The sequence below is a fragment of the Taeniopygia guttata genome, chromosome 1, assembly GCF_048771995.1.
Source record: "Taeniopygia guttata chromosome 1, bTaeGut7.mat, whole genome shotgun sequence".
In the NCBI taxonomy this organism is placed as follows: domain Eukaryota; kingdom Metazoa; phylum Chordata; class Aves; order Passeriformes; family Estrildidae; genus Taeniopygia; species Taeniopygia guttata.
Window position 1 is genome coordinate 513411 of NC_133024.1, and position 25069 is coordinate 538479.

Below are 25069 nucleotides of genomic sequence, written 5' to 3' on the forward strand. Positions count from 1 at the left end.
TAACTCAACATCTTTGGAATATATTACTTTTTCAGTGTACTTTTTATACTGAAGCTTTATGACAAAAGATCTCTAAACCTACATATATCCTACCTACCTGTATCTGTTAATAATAGTCTTCAAAACTCTTCAAGATGACAACTGAAAATCTGTAACCTGTAACTCCTATGCTTTAACAGAAGCAAACACAGGAAATAACCAAAATAACCATCCAAATAAAGATACCTGAAGGACTTTTTCTTTCTCAGTTAGCGCCCTTAAAAAATAAAATGTTTTAATGTAAGGAGAATTCAAATAGTTAAGAATAATTTTATGAGAGAAGTTGAGTGCAGGAGCTCCATATCAGGTAAGCACCTGAATTCCTGACTTATCTTGGACTTAAGGATAAACCACACCATTAAGAAGAGACAACTTGTAATCTGTTGCACTGTCAGTAAGAAACCAACAATAAAAATCAGTGAAGTGCTACTGTCTACTCAGTTGTTCTAGTTAATTCTTGTGGTTTTATCATCACTGTGTTTTCTCTCCTTCCTCAGTGCCTGAGAGAACAAACACCTAGAGAGTTTGCCTATTTAGCTATGCAAGCACAGCAATGGCAGAGAATGTGCTTGAAAATTGTCTGAACTATTACAGAGAGGAAAATATGGATTCTTTTTCTCTTGAGTAGTCACAGTCATTATTTGTAACAGGGATATGCAAAAACCATTAAAATGGATGTATGAACTCTTACTTGATGATATGCTGTAGTCCATTTCATCTGAGGAAGTGTTGTTACAGGGAACACCAGTGAGAGCATTTTGATATGGGCCACCGGACTGGCTAACACCAGTTTCATTGCTCAGCGTAGCATATTTTTCCTACTATGTAATGCTTATTGGAGGTATTATAATGATACATAGCTGAAAGCCATCAGTAAAAGCTTTCACAAGGGACCATGCAGCGAAAACTGATACAATGATAAAGAGACAGCACTTGATTGCTTTTCCTTATATTCTTTTGTACCTTTTGGTGGCTATTAAATCAGTATGTTCTGATCAGATCTCTTAACCTCACCTGCCACCTTTATGATACCATTTGTCAGACCAAATTCAGAAAACAGCTGCTGGGAGAAGGCTGCTGCCTCTTCACTTGTGGAAGGTCACTAAATAAGGAGGCAGCAGGAGGCAGGTCTCTGTCAGGTCTCTTCACATCATTACAAGCTGTACAAGCTCCATCTTTTCCTTGATGATTTCTTTCAGCACATGCAAATGCCAAAATGGCTAGAAAACAGACTAACTAGCTGGGGCAATTACAGAGAAACCTCTCAAAATATGAAACCATATTAGGTGGCCTTTTATTGACTATGCCTAATTTAAAGTTTATATGTCATCAGGGCAGACTTGCAGAAATCCTCATGAATGCAGAGAAATCAAGCTTTTATTAAAACTAGGCAGACGTTTGCACCACCAAAGCCAGGATTTCATTAGGAACCTTTCTCTGGTTACTCTGTTGAACTTTCTACATTTACAGAACCCTGTCAAAATTACCTCTTAAAGATTTAAGACTGAATTAACTGATACTTTCCAGGGTGCTATTTATCACCAAGAAAAAGTACACTAATTTGGATAGTTTAGGACATTCAGATCTTATGTCTTTTCTTTTTAGAAACTTCAACTGTGCTGGTGAGAAGCAGATGAAAAAGAACTGCTTCCAGTCTCAACCTCAGATATTAAACAACCATTTAATTATTAAAAGGAATAAAGTGCAAAGCAAATGAAAGTTTAGAAAGTAAACACTTTCATGTCTCAAAATCCTTCTGTCACCAACAGACCACAGAGGTCCAAGAATCCACACCAAGTGGAATTTAATACAACAAACAAGGTGGAATCCTTATTAAAAATTAATGTGAAATTAAATGACAGAGCACTACTTCAAAGCAGCTGGCTATACAGTTACTCCACCTGTTTATTCATAATCCCATTTTTTGAGAAAATATTCTAAATTCAATACAATATAATTATGAAATGCTGAATTGCATGTAGAAGTCTGCCTATCAGTTCTTTAAAATACCATTGTGGAAGGATGCATATTCTAGCCTCACTGTATAAAATATAATTTTGGAACCCCCCTACAATTCCAGGATGAAATCACCACAATTGGTCTAAAAATGCAGTATTTTGAGATCTAATACCTCCTATTTTGGGGGGAAAGATACTTGCATTTTGCAAAGGAAGAGTGAAAGGTATCTCAAGTATGTTTATCCTTAAAAACAAGATTGTAACCTAATGGAGGGAAAAAACCCACCAGATGCTTAAAGAAAAACTCAGTTACAAGTCCCAGCCCATTTTGGCATCTGGTCTCTCTTGACAGTGCAGATACAGACAGAAAGTGCCAGGTGTAGGATGAAATAATGCCACACTGTCCCATACAGTGGAAAAAGGTTAAGACTTAGTACTATTTGCTGATAACAAGCCCATGAACTCATTGGTTCCAGATGATTCCTCTCCTTCATTTGCTTCTCTGGGCCACTAGAAAGGCAAGTTCCTTCAAGCAGAGATCTCAGTATGGTCATGCCAAACATCAAAGGCACCAACAAAATGACACACAAACAAGTATGTGAAGGACATAAAAGGAGGCGAGTCTGGAGCAGCTGTCAGAATAAAGGAAGCAGGACTGAGGCTGGGCAGACAATAAGAGATCAGAGGAAGAAATGCTGGCAGATTAGCATCAAGCTGAGCAGTGAAAGCAAAAAAGGAAAATTGGTTATTGCTCTCCCCTGGAACAGAAAAGCAGTCAAGCTAAGAGGAAGAACTTGGTGAAAGAACACAACTGTCACTATAACATTAGCTTTGCCAAACCTTAGTGTCTTTTAAAACAGGCAAAATCAATGTCTAAGGCAACAAATGAACAGGAAGCACACACTATTTATCAGGCAGCCAATACTGAGAAATCATGCAGGATGAAATTACAGAATTTTGTCCTCGTATGAATGCAATCAGAGAAGCTGGAAAGAAGGAAAAAGCTGAAGATGTTGCAAGCATAAGGGAAGAGAATGCAAAGCTCCTACTACATGCAGGCAAGTAACACAGATCCAAAGCCATGTCTAGACACACTGCAATAGCTTTGTGAGGGTCACAAAGCCCAGATGTGACTACAGAACATAAAGCAATTTATTAGCTCATATACCAACCTTGTTAGTAATCCATCTGGTGAGTGCGACTCTCTCAAAGTAGCAAAAATGTGGTGTAAGAGTATGGGGAACTTATGCTGTGGGTGATAAATATCAGCCTCCATTCCTATGTGAATTTTTTGGATAGAAAAAACAGCTTCCAGTTGGGAAGAATTTGAAAACCACATCTCTTGGATTCAGTCCTTGAAGTCTGACAACAGGAATTCTGGCTGCAAAGGATTCTGGAGTTGCTGAAAGCAAGCAACTCTGAGCTACAAAATCATTCACTAATTTTCTAATTTGTCAGTCAGAAACAAATTAGAACTCAGGCCTCCAACCTAAAATCCTTCTCCTTGTTATTGCAACCCCTATTTTTGGTAGGGTAAAATTTATATCCTCCCAAACAATACAACAGGATTGTGATTTGAAGTCAAATTAGTACCATAACAAATTCTGGATCAAAGAACTTGAGTCCTGAAATCATCTCTTCTCTCTGTTCACTCAGTCCTCCAAGCAGCTACATGATGCCTAATGCTGTGGGTTTGGGCCCATGGAAAGCCACTCACTGGAGCATGTCCAGCTTCAGCTCAAGTACAAGACCGAATCTTTTTACAACAGTAACTAGTTCAACAATTTCAGGATGGCCATTAACTCCACCAAAGCACGAGATAGCCATATTTCTATGAAGGCCCTGATTAATGCCTTACCATGTCCAAGTGCTTTAATAAAGTCAGGAACTGAGTATGTGGACTTTCACATTTGGGTGAATGATGACTGTGTATAAAATGGAGTTTGCATCCCATCTGCCCTACAAACTGAAACAATGTGGTCAGCCAGTACTCATTTTTGCTGTGCTTGTAGTTTATGTAAATCCAATCTACCTCAAGATTGAGAAAAGATCAAATCCAGCTGAGGATTTTTAAGAGAAAAGAGGATTAGATGTAGACAGAAGAACTAAAGATCCTAACACAATGGAGATATAATTTGTGCCATGGAAGCCTGGAGAGAACTGACCAGTCAGGCTGCCTAAGGCTTTTGCACATGAGCAACATTTTAATGAATGCTCCTCCCACGCTCTAAGCTATCACACAGACATTCTCAGAGCTGTTGGAAGACAAAACCGATGGAAGGATGAATCATGACTCTGTTTGGGCAGTGTCACAGAGCTGGTAGAAGGCTGAACCATGACATCAATTTCACTCTCAACTCCTGTCCAACTTATGCACCTTAACAAAAAGGCAAAAACCTACATTAGAAGTGCAAGCAATACTTCAATAGATGCTCAGACCATGGTCTGAGATACATCTGTTCTGTGAGGAATAAAGGGAAGGAATGAAATAATCAGCCTTAGGGCACACTCCAGTATTTCTTCCATGATTTTTGTACATGATGTCTTGAAACTTCCCATTGTCTCGGGACTCCAGGCAGTTTCTATCATCTAAAAAGGAGAAAAATCATCAGTCCACGACGAGAATTATTTGGGCCTGTAGGTATTTGTGTTTTAACATACAATTAAATTGTTGAAACAAAGTGAATACTGTGGTGTATAGGCAAATTTGAAATATATTGGTGAGTCTTATTTCCCAGTGTAAAAGCTTGGTCTGCATAGGAATTCAGTCTCCAAACCTGTAAGTCAGATGTTCTATTCTTTTCTGTTATGGGGTCTAAAAAAGTGTCAGTCAACTTTCGTGCTGTTCTACCTTGTGACAACTACACACTGTGGAATGTTAGAAACGAGGCACCTGAGGTCAGGAGCAGTCCTTGTAGTTTATTTAGTCATTTAGACTGAAAGGATATTTATTTTCAGCTCCTACATGGGCATTCATAGACATTTTCAGAGGGATCCAAATGTCCCATTAGCATTCCCCTGAGCTGCTAGAATACAATTCAAGCCTAAAGTCATTAAAACTTGGTGTCAAGAAGCAGACCTTTTGTAATTTTAATTGTTTCCTAATTAGAGAAGAGACTATAGGGCATGTGTGGTTTATAATATTACATAACAAAAATAGCATTCATTTAAATATTTTTAAATGCAGATTTAAATACTGCCTCAAATATTATCATGTCTAATTAAAAAAAAAAAGCTTTTAAAAGCACTCAAATGCAGTTTTAGTAGGAGAACCATAAAATCCTATTTTAGTGATGTAACAAGTCTAATCTGAACCAGGTGCATGAAACATCAATCCTAGAATGTCTTTATTCTGTAGGTTTATATAAAAAAGAGATGAGACAAAATCTGTACCAAACTTCAACAAAATAATTTATTTTAGAGAAATACAAGGGCTGAATTAATGGAAGACCATGTGGACAGGTCAACTAATTTTGTCTCAGTATATTGCTCAAATAACCAAATTCAGCTTCTCAGAAACCTGACCACCAAATACACTGTTCTCTTTGTCCCTCCCAATTTTTGCCAAACATTGATGTGTGAGAGCAGGACAGGGCGAGTGAGATAAAGATCCTTGAGATGGGTGCATAACAGACTTCAACTTTTAAAATTTTCTTTAATATATCACCTATTATTTGGTCTGTTGATATATATATGTGTATATATATAAAATATGCATTATTAGTAAGCATTATATCCTCACATACATTTTCCCAGCCTGCCTCGAAATCTCTCAACCTACATTTCCTCATGCTTTCTGTGCTTCCATGCCCAGTTCCACTGAGTGTGTATTGTAAGCTAGAAATTTTCTTTCTTGTGCTGAAAGACTTCTGTGTTTCTCCCCAGTCTTCCTGCACCTTTACCGATTTTTCCTTAACAATAAAAAATTTACAATAGACTATTCTCCTCTTTTTCTACCCACATAGTGAAGAGGATCCTTCACTTATGTGCTAGAGCAAATGACACAAAATTAAAGGACTCTGCTTCTGGCATAAATGACAGCTCAACTACTGGGACCTTTGCTTCTTCTCTAGGAGGAAATTGTATAGGCCTTAGTTATTTTTTAGGCTTTGTTTTTTTGTTTTGTTTTTTCAGAGTGAGACAAAGAAAAATCTATAGTTCGGTACCCCACCAGCAGTGTCAGGGTAGTAGCTTGCTCCTAGGGACTAGATGAGCCATAGAACAAGCAACAGGTAGTGACAGCTCACCACCAAGCAATGAAAGCAGAAATAAAAGTAAAGACTGGCAAAGTCTGGAGTGTGGAACAGTGAAAAAAGTGAAGCAGGAAACATAAATATGGGATGGAGGACCCCAGCTGAAGGAAGACAGAGGCAAGTGACAATATAAAGCTATACAGCCCATGGGAGATCACAAAGTCTGGGATTAAATCCCACAAAAGCTTCCAGAATACACTGAGGATTGGTCTGAAAAACTGATGGGTATATGGCAATGATGAATATCAATAAATATCTTATTGAAGCAGCTGCTTATTTGATTCAAAGATCAGGAAGTATAGGAATCAATGTTTGCCAACAGAAATGTCACACTTCTCCAGCCCAAAGAACATTGCAACCTTAAAAAAAACCCACATTGGGTTGAGTGCCTGATTTCGTTCTAAATATTTGAAGAGGGGGAAAAAAAAAAGGCAAAACAAAAAAACCAGGGCCAGTGCAGCAGTTGGGGTTGGAAAGCAAAGCAGAGCAGTGATTGTTTTGTTCTAGTTTTAGATGTGCAGTACACAGAATCAGCTGAAAATAGCCAGGCAGTGATGCCTGTTGCATTCTGGAGATTAGGATCAGGCAAAGGCTTTATGCTGGCTGCCAGCATTTGAATAGTTTTGAGACATTTCAGAAGACTACGTGATTCCAGAAGACTTTCTTGTTTTGAAACTAGAGGGTGCTTTTCATAGATGTTGAGTACAGTCAGGCCTTGTTTGAGAAAAGCTCTGCTTATCTCAAAATAAGCAGGATCCAGACAAAATGCTGAATCGGGTCACTGCCTCCTAACAAGATCTTTACTTAGGAGTTCTTCCCATTGTGTTGAATAAATGCAACTTGAAGGTGAAGGCAGAACAACCTAACTGGTAGCAAAAGGTGTAAGCTCAATAGTCAGAGCAAGGGCAGTATTGGATGGACAGTACCTCCAGGACAAAAGCAGTGTCTGAAAAGCTTGTTCCTGGATTTCCAGCTGTGAATATCATCTGCCCTTTCAGCAAAGGTGATGAGGGAATTACTGTTACCTCTCACTCACCTAAGCAGGATCCTCACCACATACAAGAGAACAGTCACAAGCACTAAGGGAAATGTGCTCATGTTTTGACCAACAGGGCACAAGACTAACAAGAGATTATAATTGCTGTGATAAACCTGCACAACTCCTCCATTCTTTCTGTGAGCAGTGACAACTGGATGGCTGCTGGATTCCAACCTGAATCAAATCAAAGCATCTGGAAAACTGATACACAACAAAACATAACACTTACTCCACTTCTGACACACAGTAGTCAACAGCTACAGAAATCCATTTCCCCCTGTTTTTTTCACCAAGAATTGGAAATAGTGACTCACTAGCTCTGCATCCTACAAATCCTATCCCCTGCAAGGAAGTTTAAGTGTTCACAGCCACTCCCATCACACTGCAGTCAGTTGAAAAAGCTTTAGTTTTTAAAGGAAACTTGTGATTTTCAGAGTATTTTCTCCTCATACTGAAGGAAGCTGTTTAAATCTCTCTCCTCTATTACATGCTCCAGAACACCAAGCAGTCTGAAGACAGGGAAATGGATTAGATAAATAGAAATATTTTTGTTATGACCTAATTTAAGTATCTTAAAAATAATACAATAACTTCAAAAACTGAAAGGCATCAAAAAGCTTAAAAATATTGCCGAGACATGAGAGTGCAAGATATCCGGCAAGTATTGATAGAGTAACATTTAACTTGAATGAGAAACAGGAGGCATTCAGAGACACATGGTTACCATTCACATCAATTTATTACCAGGGCATTTCTGTTACTGTAATACTCTTCATAGCAGGAGCCATATGCAATAGCTCAGCCTTTTATGTGCAATGTCCGTTTATGTCATATTGGTGAAAATTAAAGAAAGGTTTTAATTTGGAATTTGCTGCCCGCCAGTACAATGTAAAAGATCAAGGTAGTACAGCTTCTGCTCTTTGCACAAGAAATCAACAGCCCTAGGAGGAAGCAATCTTGCAGCTTTTACAAAATTCACAGTTAACAACAGAGAAGATGGCTATGACACGAAATTATACTTGCCCCATAATACATGCAATCAACATCAGTCTGCTACACTTCAAATTGCCCCTTTAATAAAATTGCTAAATGTTTCTATCAAACTAATAACTGCACTGCCTCCTTGATTATCTTAAAAATTCATTTGTGCATTTGCACTAGCACTGCAACTGCATTAGCATTACTGCTTGTTCTACAGAAAACCTTTAGTAAAGCACCTTCTACCTCACCATCAATGGTTTTCAAAGCAGATGCACATTGCCATATCTATTGCAATTCCCTCATTAATTAGTTTTACAGTTTATATTATTTTCCATATTGCACTCCTCCTTTACAGAAGCACTTAAGACATCACAGCGGCCCGAGTAAAAAACTCCAAATTGTAAATACTAAGAACTTCTCCTTATCAGGCAGTAAGTGTCTAGGACCCAAATAAAGAGAATAACTTGTAAACTGGAGAAATAATGAGTTGCAAGAAAAATTATTCCAAATCTTATCACAAACTGCTTTTCCAATGGGTGTCTGCCTCCACCTGTACACCAAATTCACATGATTAAGATATGATGGGAAGAACCCCCCAGCCACACGCTGCTCACTACCAACTTCTTTGATTCTCATGTCTGATGCTCGACCTCCTCAAATCGCTCCTTGGTTTGGTGCATTTATGGCTTCTCTTAAAGTAGTTTACTTTAAGAGAAGGAAAGTATTATGCCTAAATCCACAGGAAACACCACTGCTCCAACTCTAATCTGCATTTGTTTTACCTCTTACTGCTCCTTTAAGTTCCACTGCATGTGTCAGTATCTTACTGTCAAGTCCTGTACACCTTGTCATCGTCTCTCTGAGCTTATTTGCACAGCCCAATACTGCACTGTAAAGTCCTGAACTTACACTTAGTTGGCTGCTGAGAGAAATGCCTTCCCTTTTTGCATGATGCAACATGCCAGCACGGACAGAGGAGTTGCAACCAAGTGCAGCTCTACAGGATGCCTGGCACAGTAGACAGTGCCCAGCCCAACAACTCTGAGGACTCCAACCTGACAGTCATGGGAAAATTACATATTATAATGGCTTGTTCCCTTTTTTTTTTTACCACCATGCAGCCAGAGACAAAAGCAGCAAGGCTACAGATGAGGTTAAATCTAGACAAAACTCTTCCCATAGGTAAAGGGAGATGGGCTTATTAAGAAATATTGTATCCTGTGAATTATGAGACCTTAAAAGAAAAAGAACATCGTTGCTCTACAGAAAATCAATGTGTCTTCATGCAATACACTTCCTCCCCTCGTTTCCCTAACAATTGCTTCCTCAAGACTGTCCCTTTTCCAGCATCTTTCTACTAAAAAGTTTTCTTTGGAGAATAATAGTGTATTGTACAGACAGAACAGCTTGTTTTGCATCTTTGTTGGCTACAAAAAAAACCAAACACAAAAACAAATGCAAAAGCCACCCCAAAGCAACAAAAAAGAAAGATTTTTACTCAGAAAAAGCATTCCTAACATAAGAAAAGAAAAATACCCCACGCACAAAGCAGAAAAATTGGTGATTGTCTCACTCTGCTGGAATGCTTTACAAAATCCCTTATATCCCCATATGGAATAAAAAGTCCCAGCAGTTCTTGACACTTCACCTGTATTTTACAAATACCTCAGTTGAGAGGTCATGTAAATTTTGCTCTCAGTTCTTCAGCATGCTTAGGTATCTCTATAGTATTTTTATGGCAAATTTCAAAACACAAATTCCATTTAACCAACATAGATGATCATAGTGGAGAGGAAATAAGAAAGGAGAGAATATGGTTATCATTGATAACGTTTTCTAATTTCCCACATGAGTAACACATTTAAATCCATGAAATTTCAATGGGATTGATAGTAAGACCACTGTGACCTAAATGCTGTTCACTCAATGAACTCACACCACTCTACCCCACCCAGCAGTGACAGGCTCCAACCAGGGCTGCCCCACAATGAAACAGAACACTGGCCACAGAGAGTGCCTCTCACAATGTGTGCAGAGTGTCAGGGGACAAAGCACCATCACTGGTGTTACAGACATCACAAATGCAGAGTGGTTTATCTTACCTCTTAACTTGGAGGTTTTCACAGCTACAGTTCAATTCCTGTTCGAGGCCGCAAAACACAAGACAAACTTTTTTGCAAGTCGAGGCAGTTGGAGAATTTTAAGGCCTATTCTCTCAATAAATACAATAATTTGAAATTATTAAGTGAAATAATAACAAGAAATGTTCTGTCCAGATTTCCACATTCATGGAGACAGTTGCTTTCTTCCTCAGCATGTGAGCAGCTGATAAGTGAGAATTCCAAGAAGCTACAATGCTGCCATGTAAGACATGGGTACCTCAAACCTTTAACAACAGCTGAAACACAATGTAGGCTGACTGCAGCACAGTAAAATTGCACAAGAGACTAAGGAAGCAACATTTGGGTAGGGTGATACAACAATTCCACACCACTTGTAACCAAACTCTTGCTGCTCCTGTTATGTAATTAATGCTATTCACACATTAACAAGGGAAAAAAAGAAAAATCCTCAAGGCTACACTGCATTTCCTAAAATTAGTACCCTCTTGCTCTATTATTATAGACACATTTCTATTGGTATGGATGACAGATTGAGAGTTTATAAATTACTAATTCCCAAAAACTGCTTTAAAGCTTCCATTTCACAGATTTAAACTCAAGTTCCATATTAGAAGAGGGGATTAGTGTCACTGTTATAGAGATTACTGCACATTAGTATAAAGACTTACAGAACTGTGAGTCAGAGCCATCAAAGCAGAGCACTGTGCTGTATGGGAAACTGTTACTGCACTTATAATAGCTCATAATATGTTCAGAAATGCAACAAATCTGAAAAGAAAAGTCTCAGCTCTAATTCATTATGTTAATATACTTAAAATAACGCATGCAGCCCTTTACAATCCTTTGCACTTCCATAAACATGGTGTAATTTTGACATTTAAGCAAAAAGACTGCTCTGATTTATTTGCAGATTAAGTCGTATTTTTGTGCTAAATGCTCAGCTGCTCTGCCCAACAGACCACATCATGACATTTGTTCATATATGGTTATTCTCAGTTAAAAGCTCTCTCCATCTGCCTGGAGGTTTATTAATAACTCATCACCATGGTATCACAGCATCTTAAGGAAAATAAAACACAGAGATAGTTGCTAGGCTCTCCAGCCTCTAGGGCTAAAAGGGAATATTTCTCAAGGAATACTGGGAGAACCTCTTTTGCTGCATTTACTTGTCACCCTTGAGGGTAAGGCTAAGCCAAGAGATGGCCCCCATACCGTGTTCTGAAAGCTGCAAGTGTTGTAGCCATCACTCAAACATGTCACCCACGACCCAATTCTCTGCAATAACACATTAAAAACAAATATCCAGAAATCCAAACTGTGAAGGAAACCTAAGGAAAAAGAGATTGGGGTGAAGGAATGCATCAGTTTCTGCAGCACTCCCATTTAACCCTCAAAAGGACTCTGCAGCCACATCACTGTTGCCCCCAGTCATATTAAGCACACTGAGCTGTTAACATGCACTGAACCCTTCACTGCTGTGCTGCAAACACATCTGACATCAGTGGGGAGAAACACAGAACAGTCAAGGACATATCCTGTACCCAGAAGAGCTTCAGCTGTTTCTCACAAATATTTTCAAATGTACTGAATGTGAGAAGTGCTACCCTTTACCCTACCCACTGATACTGAGAGAGGAGATGTCCCTGTGGTTCTGACAGGTTTACGCTCCAGAAGAAACAGGCAGTCTGCACTCTTGTAAATTATCTGCTTCAATAAGTGAAGTCAGCTCTAAATATGCTAACATCTTAACACTAATATAGGGAAGCATCAAAATTAAATTCAGTGAAACACATAGAGTAGACAGGGCTGGCTTGCAGATCACATCCCTTTTCAAAAAAACATGTCCTGTCAAGGTTGCCACACTATTATCCAGGAAACAATGTGACTGCAAAGGAAAATCTGTAAAACTAACATGTTTAATGCAGGGTATAAGACTGTGCTTCCTACTTACAAATAACTACAGTATTGACTAAATGTCTTCTAAGGCCAAAAAGCAATGAAGTCAGAAGTCACACCTTCAGTTGGTATGCTACTCTGATGAAGTGTCTGGTGAGCAGGAAAGCTTTACACAATCATTACATCTTCAGTCAGGGAGAAACATCCCGCCATGCTAACCATCCAGTCTGCCCTCTGACACAGGGACTGCGAGTGGTTACACCATTTCCTTCCCTCTTCCCTGGTCAGACCAGAAAGCCAACAGGGCTGCAGAAAGGACCATAGGATGTGGCAGATTCATCTCCAGTTCCATCTCATTAAAGTCACATTTGTTTCTTCACATGTAAGGTTAACCCAGAAGAAAGATCATGCGGCTCAAGGGACAGGGAGAAACACCAGAATCTTTCCCACTGAAGGGCTGGCATGACACAAAAAGCCACAAGCAGTAAGCCTGCCACACCTCCCCAGAGACGCTGCCACAGCTCAACATATTTCTTCTCAGAAGGGTTTTCACTCTTGTGTGCTATTTATTCAGTATTTTAGAAGAGGGAAAACTGCTTTTTATCACATTTTTTTCACACTGATATTACTGCATACTGAAGCAGAAGTCTGACACTTCCATTAAGTATAAGAGGCTGTATTTTGATCTGTCAGGTGGCCTCATGTTAAGTTTCAAGAGCACAGGAGGAGACTGTTCCTCTTGTCCTTCAGCTGCTTGGCTAATTAGTGCAAGCAAAAAGAAACCAGAAAATCTTTTTCTTTTTGCTGGATAGTTGTAGTTCTGAGAGGCAATGATTCCAGTAATGTGAAGCTGTGTGCTACTTAGGGTCCTCCTTTAGGGTGAAAAAGAAACATCAAGTCAAAGTAAAAGTGTCTGGAAACAAATAAACAAATTACCCTAATCTAACCCTACCTGTCAGGGTGCATTCTGTCCATCTCTGTACCCAAAACATATATAACTAATTTTATTTTCTAGAACAGCAATTGTTGATTGATGAGTCATCTTTCCTGTAATTTTTTTTTTTTTAAGTGATTTTGGCATTGTTCCTTGAAATTCCTCTCTGGCTATGTAATGGAAATTTTGACCTCACACTCTGGTTTCTTTAACATCACAGATATAGAGATTACGAGTTTAGGAAGACCAAACAGTCGAATAAAGGATGCAATGTAGAAATTTGTAGCTTGGAAAGAAAGCAAGCTGTACTAAATAAACTTGCAAGTAAACATTTAACGGTGTGGCCATTAGGTTATGTTCCTAATAATACAGCAAGTCATTTATTGAAATTAAGAATTCATGGGGGAGGGGTTTGCTTCCCTCTTTCCTCTCCCAAAATTTGTTATGTGATTAAAGTTGCTGGCAAGTGAAACTCAGCAAAACATATCAAAGTTTAGTTTTTTCCTACTAATTAGCAACTCCCTGTATTACAGTTTCTAAAGCATACTGCAATTAGTAGCCAGAAAACACAAAGTAGAAAAGTGAGCCAAAAGAGAGTAGAAAGAAAACAAAAGCACCAAAGGATACATTCATGAGACATAATTATTGCAGAGGGTAGCATAACACTCTTCAGACTGCAACCACCAAGAGTAAGGGCTTTTTTTCCCTAATCTCCCTCCATTTAGGGGCAATGCAGAAATATATGGTAGCTCAAACTCCTCAGCTATGCTGAGTTCAAAACATAGGACAAAGAACACAGAAATTTGAATTGACTCAGTCCCACAAGAATTAGATGGCTCTTGGTAGCAAGAATAAAAACAAACACATCTGAGAACTACTCTGATTTATCTAAAATATCATTTCATAAATAGAAGAGAATCTCCTCCTTCCACTCAGCCTGAATTCAGCTGGCAGGAAAACTCCACAGCACTCAGAAACAGACAGTGCTGTAAGCACCTGGAGTCAGCATTTGCAATCATCACACTAAGCTAAATCTGTGAAGTGGCACATTCATGACTCATGAAGACCAAGCCTAGTGAAAATAAATTTACATGCCTATCTTCCAGTTGTTAAGTGGGATGGCCAAGGGATACGATAACATGAGCTTCAAATTATGCACTCTTGGAAAAACTCTAAACAAGATTTCTCAGACTACAACATTGTTCTGGTCTCTGGTAATTCTTCATGGTCATGCCAGAGGGCATCCCACTCCATCCCACCCATGTTTGCCTTGCTCCACCAACCAGTTTTCATTCAGGCTGAGCAAAAGCGATCAGATATTTGGGAATGAGCTCTACTAGCTTCTCTAACCACAGGGCAGGCCACACCAGTCTCTTCACTAGACACTGTTTCATTAGACACTGAACAACTTAAATGGCCAATTTAAGCCAGAAAGATCACAGCAAATTTGAAGCTTTGAAGACAGGCAGTGCTCTTGCCCATCAACATGGCACTCTGAGTGGAAACTGGGCACCCAACAGTAAATTAGCTCTGTCTAGGTAGGCTGGGACATGTGGCTGTGCTGCTGGGACTCCAGACAGCTTTGCAGCTGCGTTGAAACACACAAGAACATCTGTTCTCAGTCTGTTGATTTGAGGGAATGAGTTAATGTGACTTGTACAAGTGTGATGGCTGACTGATAAGGTTTCAGAAAATACTTGCAATAAGATGCTACTGGAAAAAAAAAAAAAAATCTGTGTTTTGTAACATTCCCAGCTGTTATAATAGCCTTAATGAGGTTGAGTTCTCAAAAGAAGACAGTAAAATTATTTAGTTTTTACCTTTTCAGTCTCAGCAATCAACCTAATAGCTAGTAAAACTCATTGTTATTTGGAAAAAAAACCCAAAAACCAACCAAATCAACCTTCATATTTTCATGTAGAGAACATCTTTAAAAAAACAGCTCTAAGTTTCTGAGAACAGGTAACAGCAAAATTGAAACTGCTGAAACTGATTCTACATAGATTAATAGCTCAGAGATGACTGTAGATTAGTAAACCAAAGCCTCGGGTGAAATACAGAGTTATAATACGAGCTAGTACAGGCTCCCTCACATACAGTGACCAGTGGGTGCAGGAGGAAAAAGAAAGCTTTCTTATTACATCGATGCAATTTTATGTAAAGCGTTTTCAAATTCTCCATATGATTCTCTTCAGCTTCACAGGCAAACTTTCACTGATGTAAACAGAAGTCAATACTGGGGGAGATGGGCATCCTTTTGAGTCACAACACACAAACATCATAAGAATAGTTGGGCAGAACATGGGGAAAAATATTTAGCATCTGTGTAGTTCCTTCAGGGAAAAATCCACCAGATGTTCCTAGATGTTACCTCAGCTGCCTCCCAAACCTCTATCACATCTGCTCTCTTCCTTATTGAATACCAGTGGTAACTGAACTAATGTTTCACTTAACTCATCTTTGTAAAATATTCTCAACAGCCTTGAGAAACTCCTTTTTAAGGAGTTAAACTACCCACAAAAAGCAATATGAAAATCCCCTGTGATTACATAATTGAATTTCCTGAAATTCTCAAGTTATTTAATATATAGGGAATACCATCATCTATACAAAAGTATTATTGGAAGTGATGCTATATTTTCATAAACAAGTATTGAAACAGCAACAGAAATAATGGTCCACAGAAACGACCGCAACTAAAGAGGAAAAAGGGAAGGAAGAAACCCTATCATTATTAAATGCTCCTCCTTATTGGGGACAACAAAATTCTTCTCCAAGACTTTCCTTCTATACCTATAACTGAAACTATTTCCTGTGTTCAGCTACTGAAAATCCCCTCAGCCTATCACCTTTGTGGTATGCAGGATTTGCTTACACTTAGCAGCAGCAGCAGAAGTATTGCAGTTGTATCCAGTAGGGAAAAGGAAGAAACATAAAAAAACCCCAAACCACCAAACACAAAGACCATGCAGATCAAAATGTCTAATGTCTAATAGAAAATATAACATTTTCTATTCTGGAATTTCAAAAACTCAAGTTTACACATAAGCAATATAGAGCATTTGCGTATGATCTAAAATAATCCAAAAGGAACTATCTTCCTAAGACTGTTAGTCCAGTTCATCTATTATTCTCAATGATCATCATTTTTAAAATATGTATGGAAGTAATGATTACTTATTCCAAACTCTCTCAAGTTATTCTCCAAACTTTGTATTTTCAGCCCAAATCATTCTTCTAGTTATTTTCCAGGTATGCTGCACTATACTGCGTAATGTAGAGAAAAATACAATAAAGACATCAGAAAAGTAAAAAATGTACAAATCCATGTCACCACTATGCTCTAGCTGATACCCTGCATGACCCCAAACAAATCACTTAGCTGCATTCCCACCAAAAATGGAGCGGGCTCCAGACTCTGACAAATGACTGCCAGACCAAAAAATGTTTACAGAGCAGCTTGCAATCATCAAACAGAGGGCTCTGCAAATGGAAAGTATTACAACATATGGGATGTTCTAGCCATGAGTTTAAAAAAAACCCAGAAGAGCAGAAAAAAGAACCTTCACAATCATGACTAGGCACATGTTCCAGACAGAAAATAAACTCCTACTTCTCTGGTATAGCTCTTTGATTTTTCATTACTTATACTTAAGAAATAGTATCTCTATAAACAAGAAAAATAAATCAGAAGCTCATCCATAGAGGATGAAATAAAAGCTGCTGAAATAATTTGCAAACTGCAGGCACGACAAGGTTCTTGGAAAGGGGCAGTTTCTAGTACCAGATTTCATTCCTATAGCTAAAAGTTAAATTTCCAGGTACCAAGGTCTTTTCTGCAGGCTTCAGTCACCTTTATAAACGGAAAAGAAAAACAATGTGTGTCAGGTCAGGATGCAACAATGCACATACTAACCATTGATCTGACAGATGGAAGAAGCTCTTGCTTTTTATTTGCACATGAGAAATGAAGACAACTCAATGTATATTTGCAGATGAGAAGTCAGGATCTGTTTACTTGCAGGAAGATAGGGTATCACTATTTGAAAGGAACCCAGAAAGGCTCTTTTTCTTCTCACCCTTGGTAAAATTTGGATGGAGGAGCAACGAAATGCCACTATTTCCTAGTGAAATACTTGTTCAAGCAAATAAAGAAATACATTCATGATTACAAAGGGATGCATAAAACCAATTCTACCTTCTTTCCAAATGCATAGCATAAGCAAAACAAAAGCTTGCTATTTTCTCCATAGTTATTTTTTCTTATAAAAAATCAGCTATGCCTTTCATTCAACATGTAAATCTAAACAGATAACAAAAATAGGCATTTTCTTTCCACGTGTGAAATTAATAATTAAAAGCATCAGAGTGCCGAACACCCATTAGTTTCTCCAAGCATTCATCCATACTGCACATCTGACAGTGGTTTCAAAGAAAATCTGGATTGAATAATATGATTCAGCTGTGAAGAGACAGTGAGCAGCATTTTAGTACTGCTCAGTCACAAACCAGCAAGCTTTAGTACTGCATGTCCACATTAGGAAAAATGAAACGGCTTCTTCCGAGAACAATGTGCTGGGTCTCTGACCCATGTGCCTGCATTTTTCCCCTGAAAACCAGGGGAAATTTGTTATCCTCACTTCCCTTGTTCCTTACAGCTGTACAGAATCTAGTGTAACTGCTAAAAAAAAAAATCAAAACTTTGCATTTAAAATCTTAGAAAAAAATTTAACTAATTACCCACTTTTGTAGCTTTTAATAAAATAATTTTATGATGTTGTTGTTTTAAAAGAAAAATGTTCACACAAGAATTAAAAACAAAGCCATAAAAGACTTTTTTCAAAGATACTAAGTAGACTGGATGGCCTATGATAATGCAAAAGCCACTCAGTGCCAGCATGTCCTGATGCTAGCATAAATGATCAGTCTACCCATGGCAAGGAGGCAGCTACAGAGCTCTGGGAAGAAAAGACAAAACACAGGGACTTCTTCCACATTTTATAAGGGCCTTCCTTATCTCCCTTCAAATTCCTACAGGAAAGGTCTTTTGGCAGTTTCAATAACCACTACTTCTTCTATACAATGAATGAGAGAATGAACACTGTAACTAGACTCATCACATTTCTCAAGTCTTCTAGGCTATGGTGGACAGACAAATTTATCCTGCTTTAAAAGCAGCTTCACAAATGCAAATGTATATCACAACACACCATTAGCAGATGGTGACTGCAGAACATGTTTGAGGAAGGCTCGGGTATGCTTAATCATACAATTAACAAGAAAATACAGATGACTATGGATATGTTACCACAATAAGGCACAATTTCCAAAGTTCAAAGCTGAAAGTAGATTTCAGCATAGAATTTGAGCAGATTTGTCAAAACCGGGAAGACGTGACAAAAAAAAAGGCATGACTGTAGACTTGTCCTGTCCCTGTAATCTTTCTCTGGCTGTTATAGATGACATACAGGACTAGGTGGCCAATGGTCTGACAATCTGCTTCTCAATGCTCAGTAGAAGCCAGATATAAAGAAGTGATACTCTTTCTTAGCCAGTCTATCCATGCAACTGATAGTATAATCTTTTTATTCTTTTTTTAATAGCAGTCCTTTTATTGTTAATGGATGTGGTTTATGAAAATCTTATCCACCACAGATACAGATTTATAAATTACTCTAAATTACAGTGCTGTAATGGGACAGTGTTGACATGAAACTCAAGTAGTGTAGGATTTTCCGGAGGCATGATGCCTAGAGCCAAAGTTTAATTTCAGCTCTGAAGCAGATTCCCTTTGCACCTTTAGGTTACTCATCTCCATTTCCTCCTCTCTAAACCCTCTCTAAACCTGCCTCGCAGGACAGTGATGGAAGTTTACTTAATGAATGTGAATCATCTTAGCACTGCCTCCTGAAATCCAGATATAATCAATAATGAGCCAAAGCTTTACTCGGGCAAAAGCTGCATTGAGGAAAAGCAAACCTTCCATTATGCCTGTCAGAAGTGGTCTCACAAAACACCACAAGCAAAGCTGTGCTATTTTTATCTCTGTCAAGATGTGCAGAAGTCTGCCTTTAAGTGTGCAGCCACGAAGGCTGCTTAGCTTTCCTAGAGGCACTCTCTGACCTGGGGCATCACAGCTTCTCTGCCAAGCAGCTCAAGCTTGCAGCGCATGCCACAGCATTCAGGTGAGAATCCGTGTGCACCTGCCTTGGCAGCCCCCAGATGCAGAGCAGAGACATCACTGCCTGTGAGCGGGCATCCTCTGCCAGGAGCCACCTCTCCTCAGAGGAGATGTCTCCCATTTCCTACACACAGCCAAAGGGCAGCTCAACACTCTCAAACTCGCCTAGCTGCTTGCATGATCGTTCTCTAGTCATATCCACCCAAGACACGTTAGCATAAATGAGTTCCCTCAACTTTTTTTTGTTCTGAGCCTGCTTGTTCTGACCAAAACAAGCCAGGAAACAATTGCAGCTGAGAAAGTGGGTATGAGAGGGCAGAATTTTGCAAGGGATGTGGTAAGTGCTTGTATGTGACCAGCACACCATTAATCAATGCCCAAGGACTTGTTCAAATTATGCAGCTGCCAGATACACTCTTCCCTGTCATCCACAAGACTCCACAATCATGAGAATCCCTGTGTACCAGATTTGATCACCTGTTCAAGTACTTTTGTATGCTGTGATCCCAGTTGGTTTTGGCATCAGTATCAAGAAAATAATTTCAGGCACATGTTCTTGAAGAGACTGTTTTTTTGTGTAACACTAAACAGCTTTACATTATAGAGCAAAAGGAAGGGGGAGCTACTTGAAGTATTCTAACTGCTAATTGTCATTAACTTTCCATCTGGTCAGCTCCTGGCAATTCCAGAGGTATCACAGCAGGCATGTTCATGTCCCACCTCCCTGTTCGTTTCTCATGACAGTCATCATCACCCCCTTAACTTTTTGACCATAAGGATCACTTCAGTATATATCCCCACAGATTTCAGTCCTTAACTACAGAGCTGTGAGACAGCTTGTGGATGAACGTCCCGTTTTAATGACAAGACAAAATGATGGAGAAGCTGTTATTACTCTCAGAGGCAAGCTGTTCCTCCAAGTTCCAAGACCAGTTTCTGCAAGTAAGTGTCAGGAGAAGAGCTGCCAAAAAAATTAATTAAACCTGCATCAGTCATTAATACACAGAAAAAAATTAAACTGCTGTTAGTCCTAAGTTCCTCCAGGTCTGACTGTTTCTGTACCAAGTATATTGCCAGATCCACTCAAGAAAGTGAGGACAAAGCCAATGCATGTGCCCAGACACACACACTGCATGACAGCCACCTCACCCAGATCTCTGGACAGGATTCATTTTAACTTTGCTGATTTACCATCCTGGAAAAGAGATTATAGATTTGTAACTGATAATTAAAAAAAACCCAAACATATATTAACAAAAGACAAAACATGTCATTGGAATTATCTGAAACCTACCACTTACTTAATTACATTTCATCAAACAAGAGAGGTGCTCTGCTCATAATCAAACTTTGGCTGTTTACGCATATTATGTTACAATCAAGACATTACAGGTCCCCGTAACTAACACCAAACCAGAGATCTAAATGTTCAAAGAATTAATGCTCTCACCTTATTCTAGATGGTTACATTTAGTTTCAGTTGGCAACTTCACCAGGTCAAAAAAAGAGCAGACATGCAATCTTTCCACTGTACATGTAATTCATTAGCAGACTCGTGCACACTTTCCAGCCATTTACATTCACTGGACTGAGGGGCGACAGGGTAGGAACTTCTTTCCCCTTTTCCCCTGAAGCAACACTGCCTCCAAGCCTCATTACCTAAACTGAATATACTTACAGGACAACTACGAGCAGTTACATCTAAAATCAATACATTAGTCGACAACTGATTATATTAAAAATGTGACACTCATTTGAGAATATCCTTATAAAAAACTCTAAGAAATCCCATGACTTTTAATGAGTCTTTTAAGCTGTAATCAATTTATAGCATAGAAACTGAGTCAGCTGCTATATAATCAAGGCTCCTCATGAGAAGTACAGCTTTGCAATAACTCAACGTGCATTGTTCTCAACCTGCATGAGCCTGAAATACTGCAGTCACCACCAAGAGCAGCTCACGGAATCTTCCCACTGAAATCCACAGGAAGGTATTTTCACTTTCCCCTCCCAGTAAGAAATTGCTTCATTAGAAAATAGAGTCTGCCTTCCTTTGCCACAGCTACTGCCTTCCAAACACAATTCCCACCTTTTGATATTGCTAGGTAATTAAGTGCCTCCAGTATAACTGGGACACCTCCATGCCTTTATTCTTGTTCCCTCCCCAGTTTGCTGTCAGGCTATGGGGGCCTTCCCTGAAGCAGTCTTGACACCTCCTCAGGAAGACTCCCACAGCCCTGAAATGCTGTTCTCTTCTTAACATGCTCAATGAGCTTGGCAGAAGAGATCATACTCAGATCCATTTCCAGTTCTCCCTTCCTCCACATTCTGGCATGTGTTGGCCCTTTGCCCTCAAGTCCAGATCAGGAATGCTGGTAGGAAGGGATGTTACTCATTGCTGCAGAAGACCTCCTCTGCAGGGAAATGTAGAAATCCTCCTGTGCAAAGCTTCCTTTTGCATTTCGAACAGACCTTGGTTTAAGGAAAGGCAAATTTTCCTATTCAAATGGGAAACAAGCAGAAAATGCACCACGTATGAGTAAAAACTCATGTGCGTGAGAGCTCCCATTCCTAGTAAGTAATTATTACCGGCAGTAACAGACAGTGCAGATCCCACTCTCTCCTTTCTTTGTGTGTATGTGTGGTTGTGGTTTTTCCCTGCTTTCCCTCCCTCCTCTTTTTCTTTTTCTTCAATTATAGCATCAAAAGAAAACAAAGATCTTTTGGAGACATAAATGAAGCATTCCTGCTCTGGAATGGCATCAGCATCCGGACACCTGGCAAAACATAGTTCAATTCCTGCTGTATCTATTTCTCAACCCCCCAACAGCAAGCATGAAGAGTCTTGCCTTTCTTCTTATTTACCAACAAGAATTAAATTTGAGAGTGTTCAGAAGTCCCTTTCAATAGGTTTTGTTCTGGTTACATTACAACAGATTGCTTTGATCTGGGGGGAGGAAGGAGGAGAGGAGCAGAGCACATCTTAAGTTCACAAAGCTAAAAGCCAAGATGCACAAAACTGAAGCATTCCAAAGTTAAAAATAATCGCCTTTAAACTGCAAGGGCAGAGCTGTAATTTTGAGCAGTACAGCATGACATCATGGTTTATGTGGGGCCAGCTCCATAAATCAAACTGTGCCTAATTAGAGATCATACTGCAAATCTACATTATTTGGACGAATAATTAAAACAGGACAGTCCATAACACAAGCCAGATATGTTTACTAAAATATGTTTTTTTCAAACTTTTATGTTCACTACTGCTCACAAAGCTTTCACATTTAGTAAATTATAGACTCCAAAGCTTTTATTTTAGGCTGACTTCACTTTCAAGGAATTCTTCAACTAACTTTACATTGCTTCAAGCTCTTCATCCAATGAGAAAACAATCTGTGGTTTCTTACTTCTCCAGTGCCAATGGCTGCCCTCCATGTTTGACTTGCAGACTTACTGTCTTTCTAGAGCCAGGATCTGTCCAAATTCAGCCTGGTTGTCATAGTATTTTGAGAAGTCCTCTAAAAAAGGAGAACAAGCCTTTGTGGTGGGTTAACTGCTAAGAATAATGAAGGTTGTTCTCACAATCTCAACAGATAAGTGCCAAAATTAAGGAACATTGAGCAATAGACCCAGAGCTGAAAGCCCTGACTACCTCAGTTGCCCTTCTTTCCCATCTACACCAATTTTTCCAATTTCTACTTTTTTGAGTTGTTTTTCTAAAATGTATGCTTTTTCTCAAATCTAAAAGCTATGACATACTCAAACACTTGTAGCATAAAAAAGCCCCCAGTGCTATCAAACATTTCTATCTACAGATGGTCAGGACACCTCTGGAATTGTTGGAAAAGCTGTGGAGACTTTGACTATTAGTTACTGGATAGATAATGTCAAATCAAGAGCCAAAGAGTTTAATGAAAAGCATGAGCTGGATAAAAGGGATAGGATTCATTCCTAAACTGCACATTTTTCCTCCTAGATCTTGAGAAATTTGAGTGAAACTTTTTAATCTCAGAATTTAAAAAAATCAGGGGAGAGTTGGCAGCTCTCCTTCCTTTTCCCTCCTGATATTTGGCTTGGTAAGTGGACCAACATAGAGATGACTAAAGGTACTCTGAAGACAATGACTGAGAAGCAATATGTTTGACAGTGTCAACAAAAAAGGACTATACAAAAATAGGAGTTATGTCTATTAGTGCAGTATTATGTTGTGCGAGTAATTTTTTTCTGTACAACATTAACCAAGCACAAATATGGAGAAAGTATAATTTACTTCTTAACACACAGATTTTTAGATAATAAAATCCAAGGGGTTTTAAAGGAATAAAAACACATTAAAAATTAAATGCACAGCACACTAATATTTATAAAGACATGACAAATGAGTCTCCCTCAACCAAACCACCATGATCAGCATATCCTCAAATAGGAATGTACCTTTCAGACCTCCATTTCAATTCTTTGTTACAATAAATAGGCATCAAACTTGTAATTTTTTTTTTAAATTTAAGACTGTCTTTGTGGCCAGAAATATTATGACTGACCTCTATTAATTGCAAGAATTCAGAGCCATAGCCATTCCAACTCCCTTACATCCTCAGTGTGCAGCAACAGATTTCTCAGGAAAAAAAAAACAACCAACAACAATATGTAATTATTTGGACATACTTCTGAAAGCAACAGTGAAAATTAAGAAAGCAGCCTTCCCAATGAAGTATCTATTTTTGAAATGTGTGCTTTTAAAACACAATGCTTATGGAATGAACTACTTCAGTTCTCTTGTGTAAACTTGTACAGATTGTCTGCTATTGATCTTTTGAGTCATATTTTGGCAGCAAACTGGTATCCTTGCACAAAATATAAGTACTGCAGAACAAGTGATGTAATCTACATCTATACTTAAAGTTTTTTCCTGTTTTGTTTTTTTTTTTTTTTTTTAAGTTAAATATTTATTTTAAAATGATCTGAACTGCATACGTCATTTCTTCTCCAGATTAGGAGCTTTGTGATAGTGAAGACCTTCAGAGAAGACAGTTTGTCTGTAGGAATGTGGCTCCTTTAAGTCACAGGACAGAACTCAGATCAAACAAAGTAGTGTTTCTGTCTGTACTCAAATGTGGGTCTATTAACTGTTTTCTTAACTGAATGATATAAAGTGACTCTATAAAACCAGTGCAAACCCTGATCTCAAGGAATTGAAGCCTAGGTTTTTTTTCACAGTGTATTGTTCTTTCCTCCCTGCCCCCAAGCTACTGTCCATTCAGAAAACGACAGACAGAAGAGAAAAAAGAAATGTGCACTGCAGCAGGGCTATGCACATGGCCCAGGCTTGTGCTGTGTGTGCAGTATACATCCATGCACTGCATGCTGGTGTGGCCCAAGCAGGGGCACAGGGTCCAGCTTTCTGCTCCTTTGTGTAGTACGGAATGCTGCACGGCAGCTGGACACAGGCAGGGTGAGACCATATGGAGGTGGGTAGCTGACAGAGTAAAACTAGTGCAGTACTCCAGACAGGTAATTAAAGCTGTGCTCAGCCTCAAACTCTCAAATATGGCAATTCTCTAACCAACAAAAGAGATTGCCAGGAAAGGACAACAGTGAGTGAGAGAAAGTACATAAGCAAGAGTGTGTGCAGGACGTGGAGCACGAGTGTTTTCCCCTTTCCTCCTCT

General features: G+C 38.9%; 2 protein-coding genes across 13 annotated transcripts in view; one reads left to right on the plus strand and one right to left on the minus strand.

Annotated features, from left to right (window-relative positions):
- The window catches only part of CMSS1 (cms1 ribosomal small subunit homolog), a 218059-nt gene that overhangs the window by 80690 nt on the left and 112300 nt on the right, over positions 1-25069 (minus strand). The window lies entirely within an intron of this gene.
- Positions 1-25069, plus strand: part of FILIP1L (filamin A interacting protein 1 like) — a 184820-nt gene that overhangs the window by 49275 nt on the left and 110476 nt on the right. For 3 of the 9 annotated variants that reach the window (XM_072931001.1, XM_072931076.1, XM_072930921.1), the window contains exon 3: positions 20208-20346. The exons of the other annotated variants lie outside the window; for them this stretch is intronic. In XM_072931001.1, the coding sequence (XP_072787102.1) occupies positions 20278-20346 (69 nt within the window). In that variant the 5' untranslated portion in view covers positions 20208-20277. The remainder of the gene's footprint in view (positions 1-20207; positions 20347-25069) is intronic. 9 annotated transcript variants of the gene reach the window in all.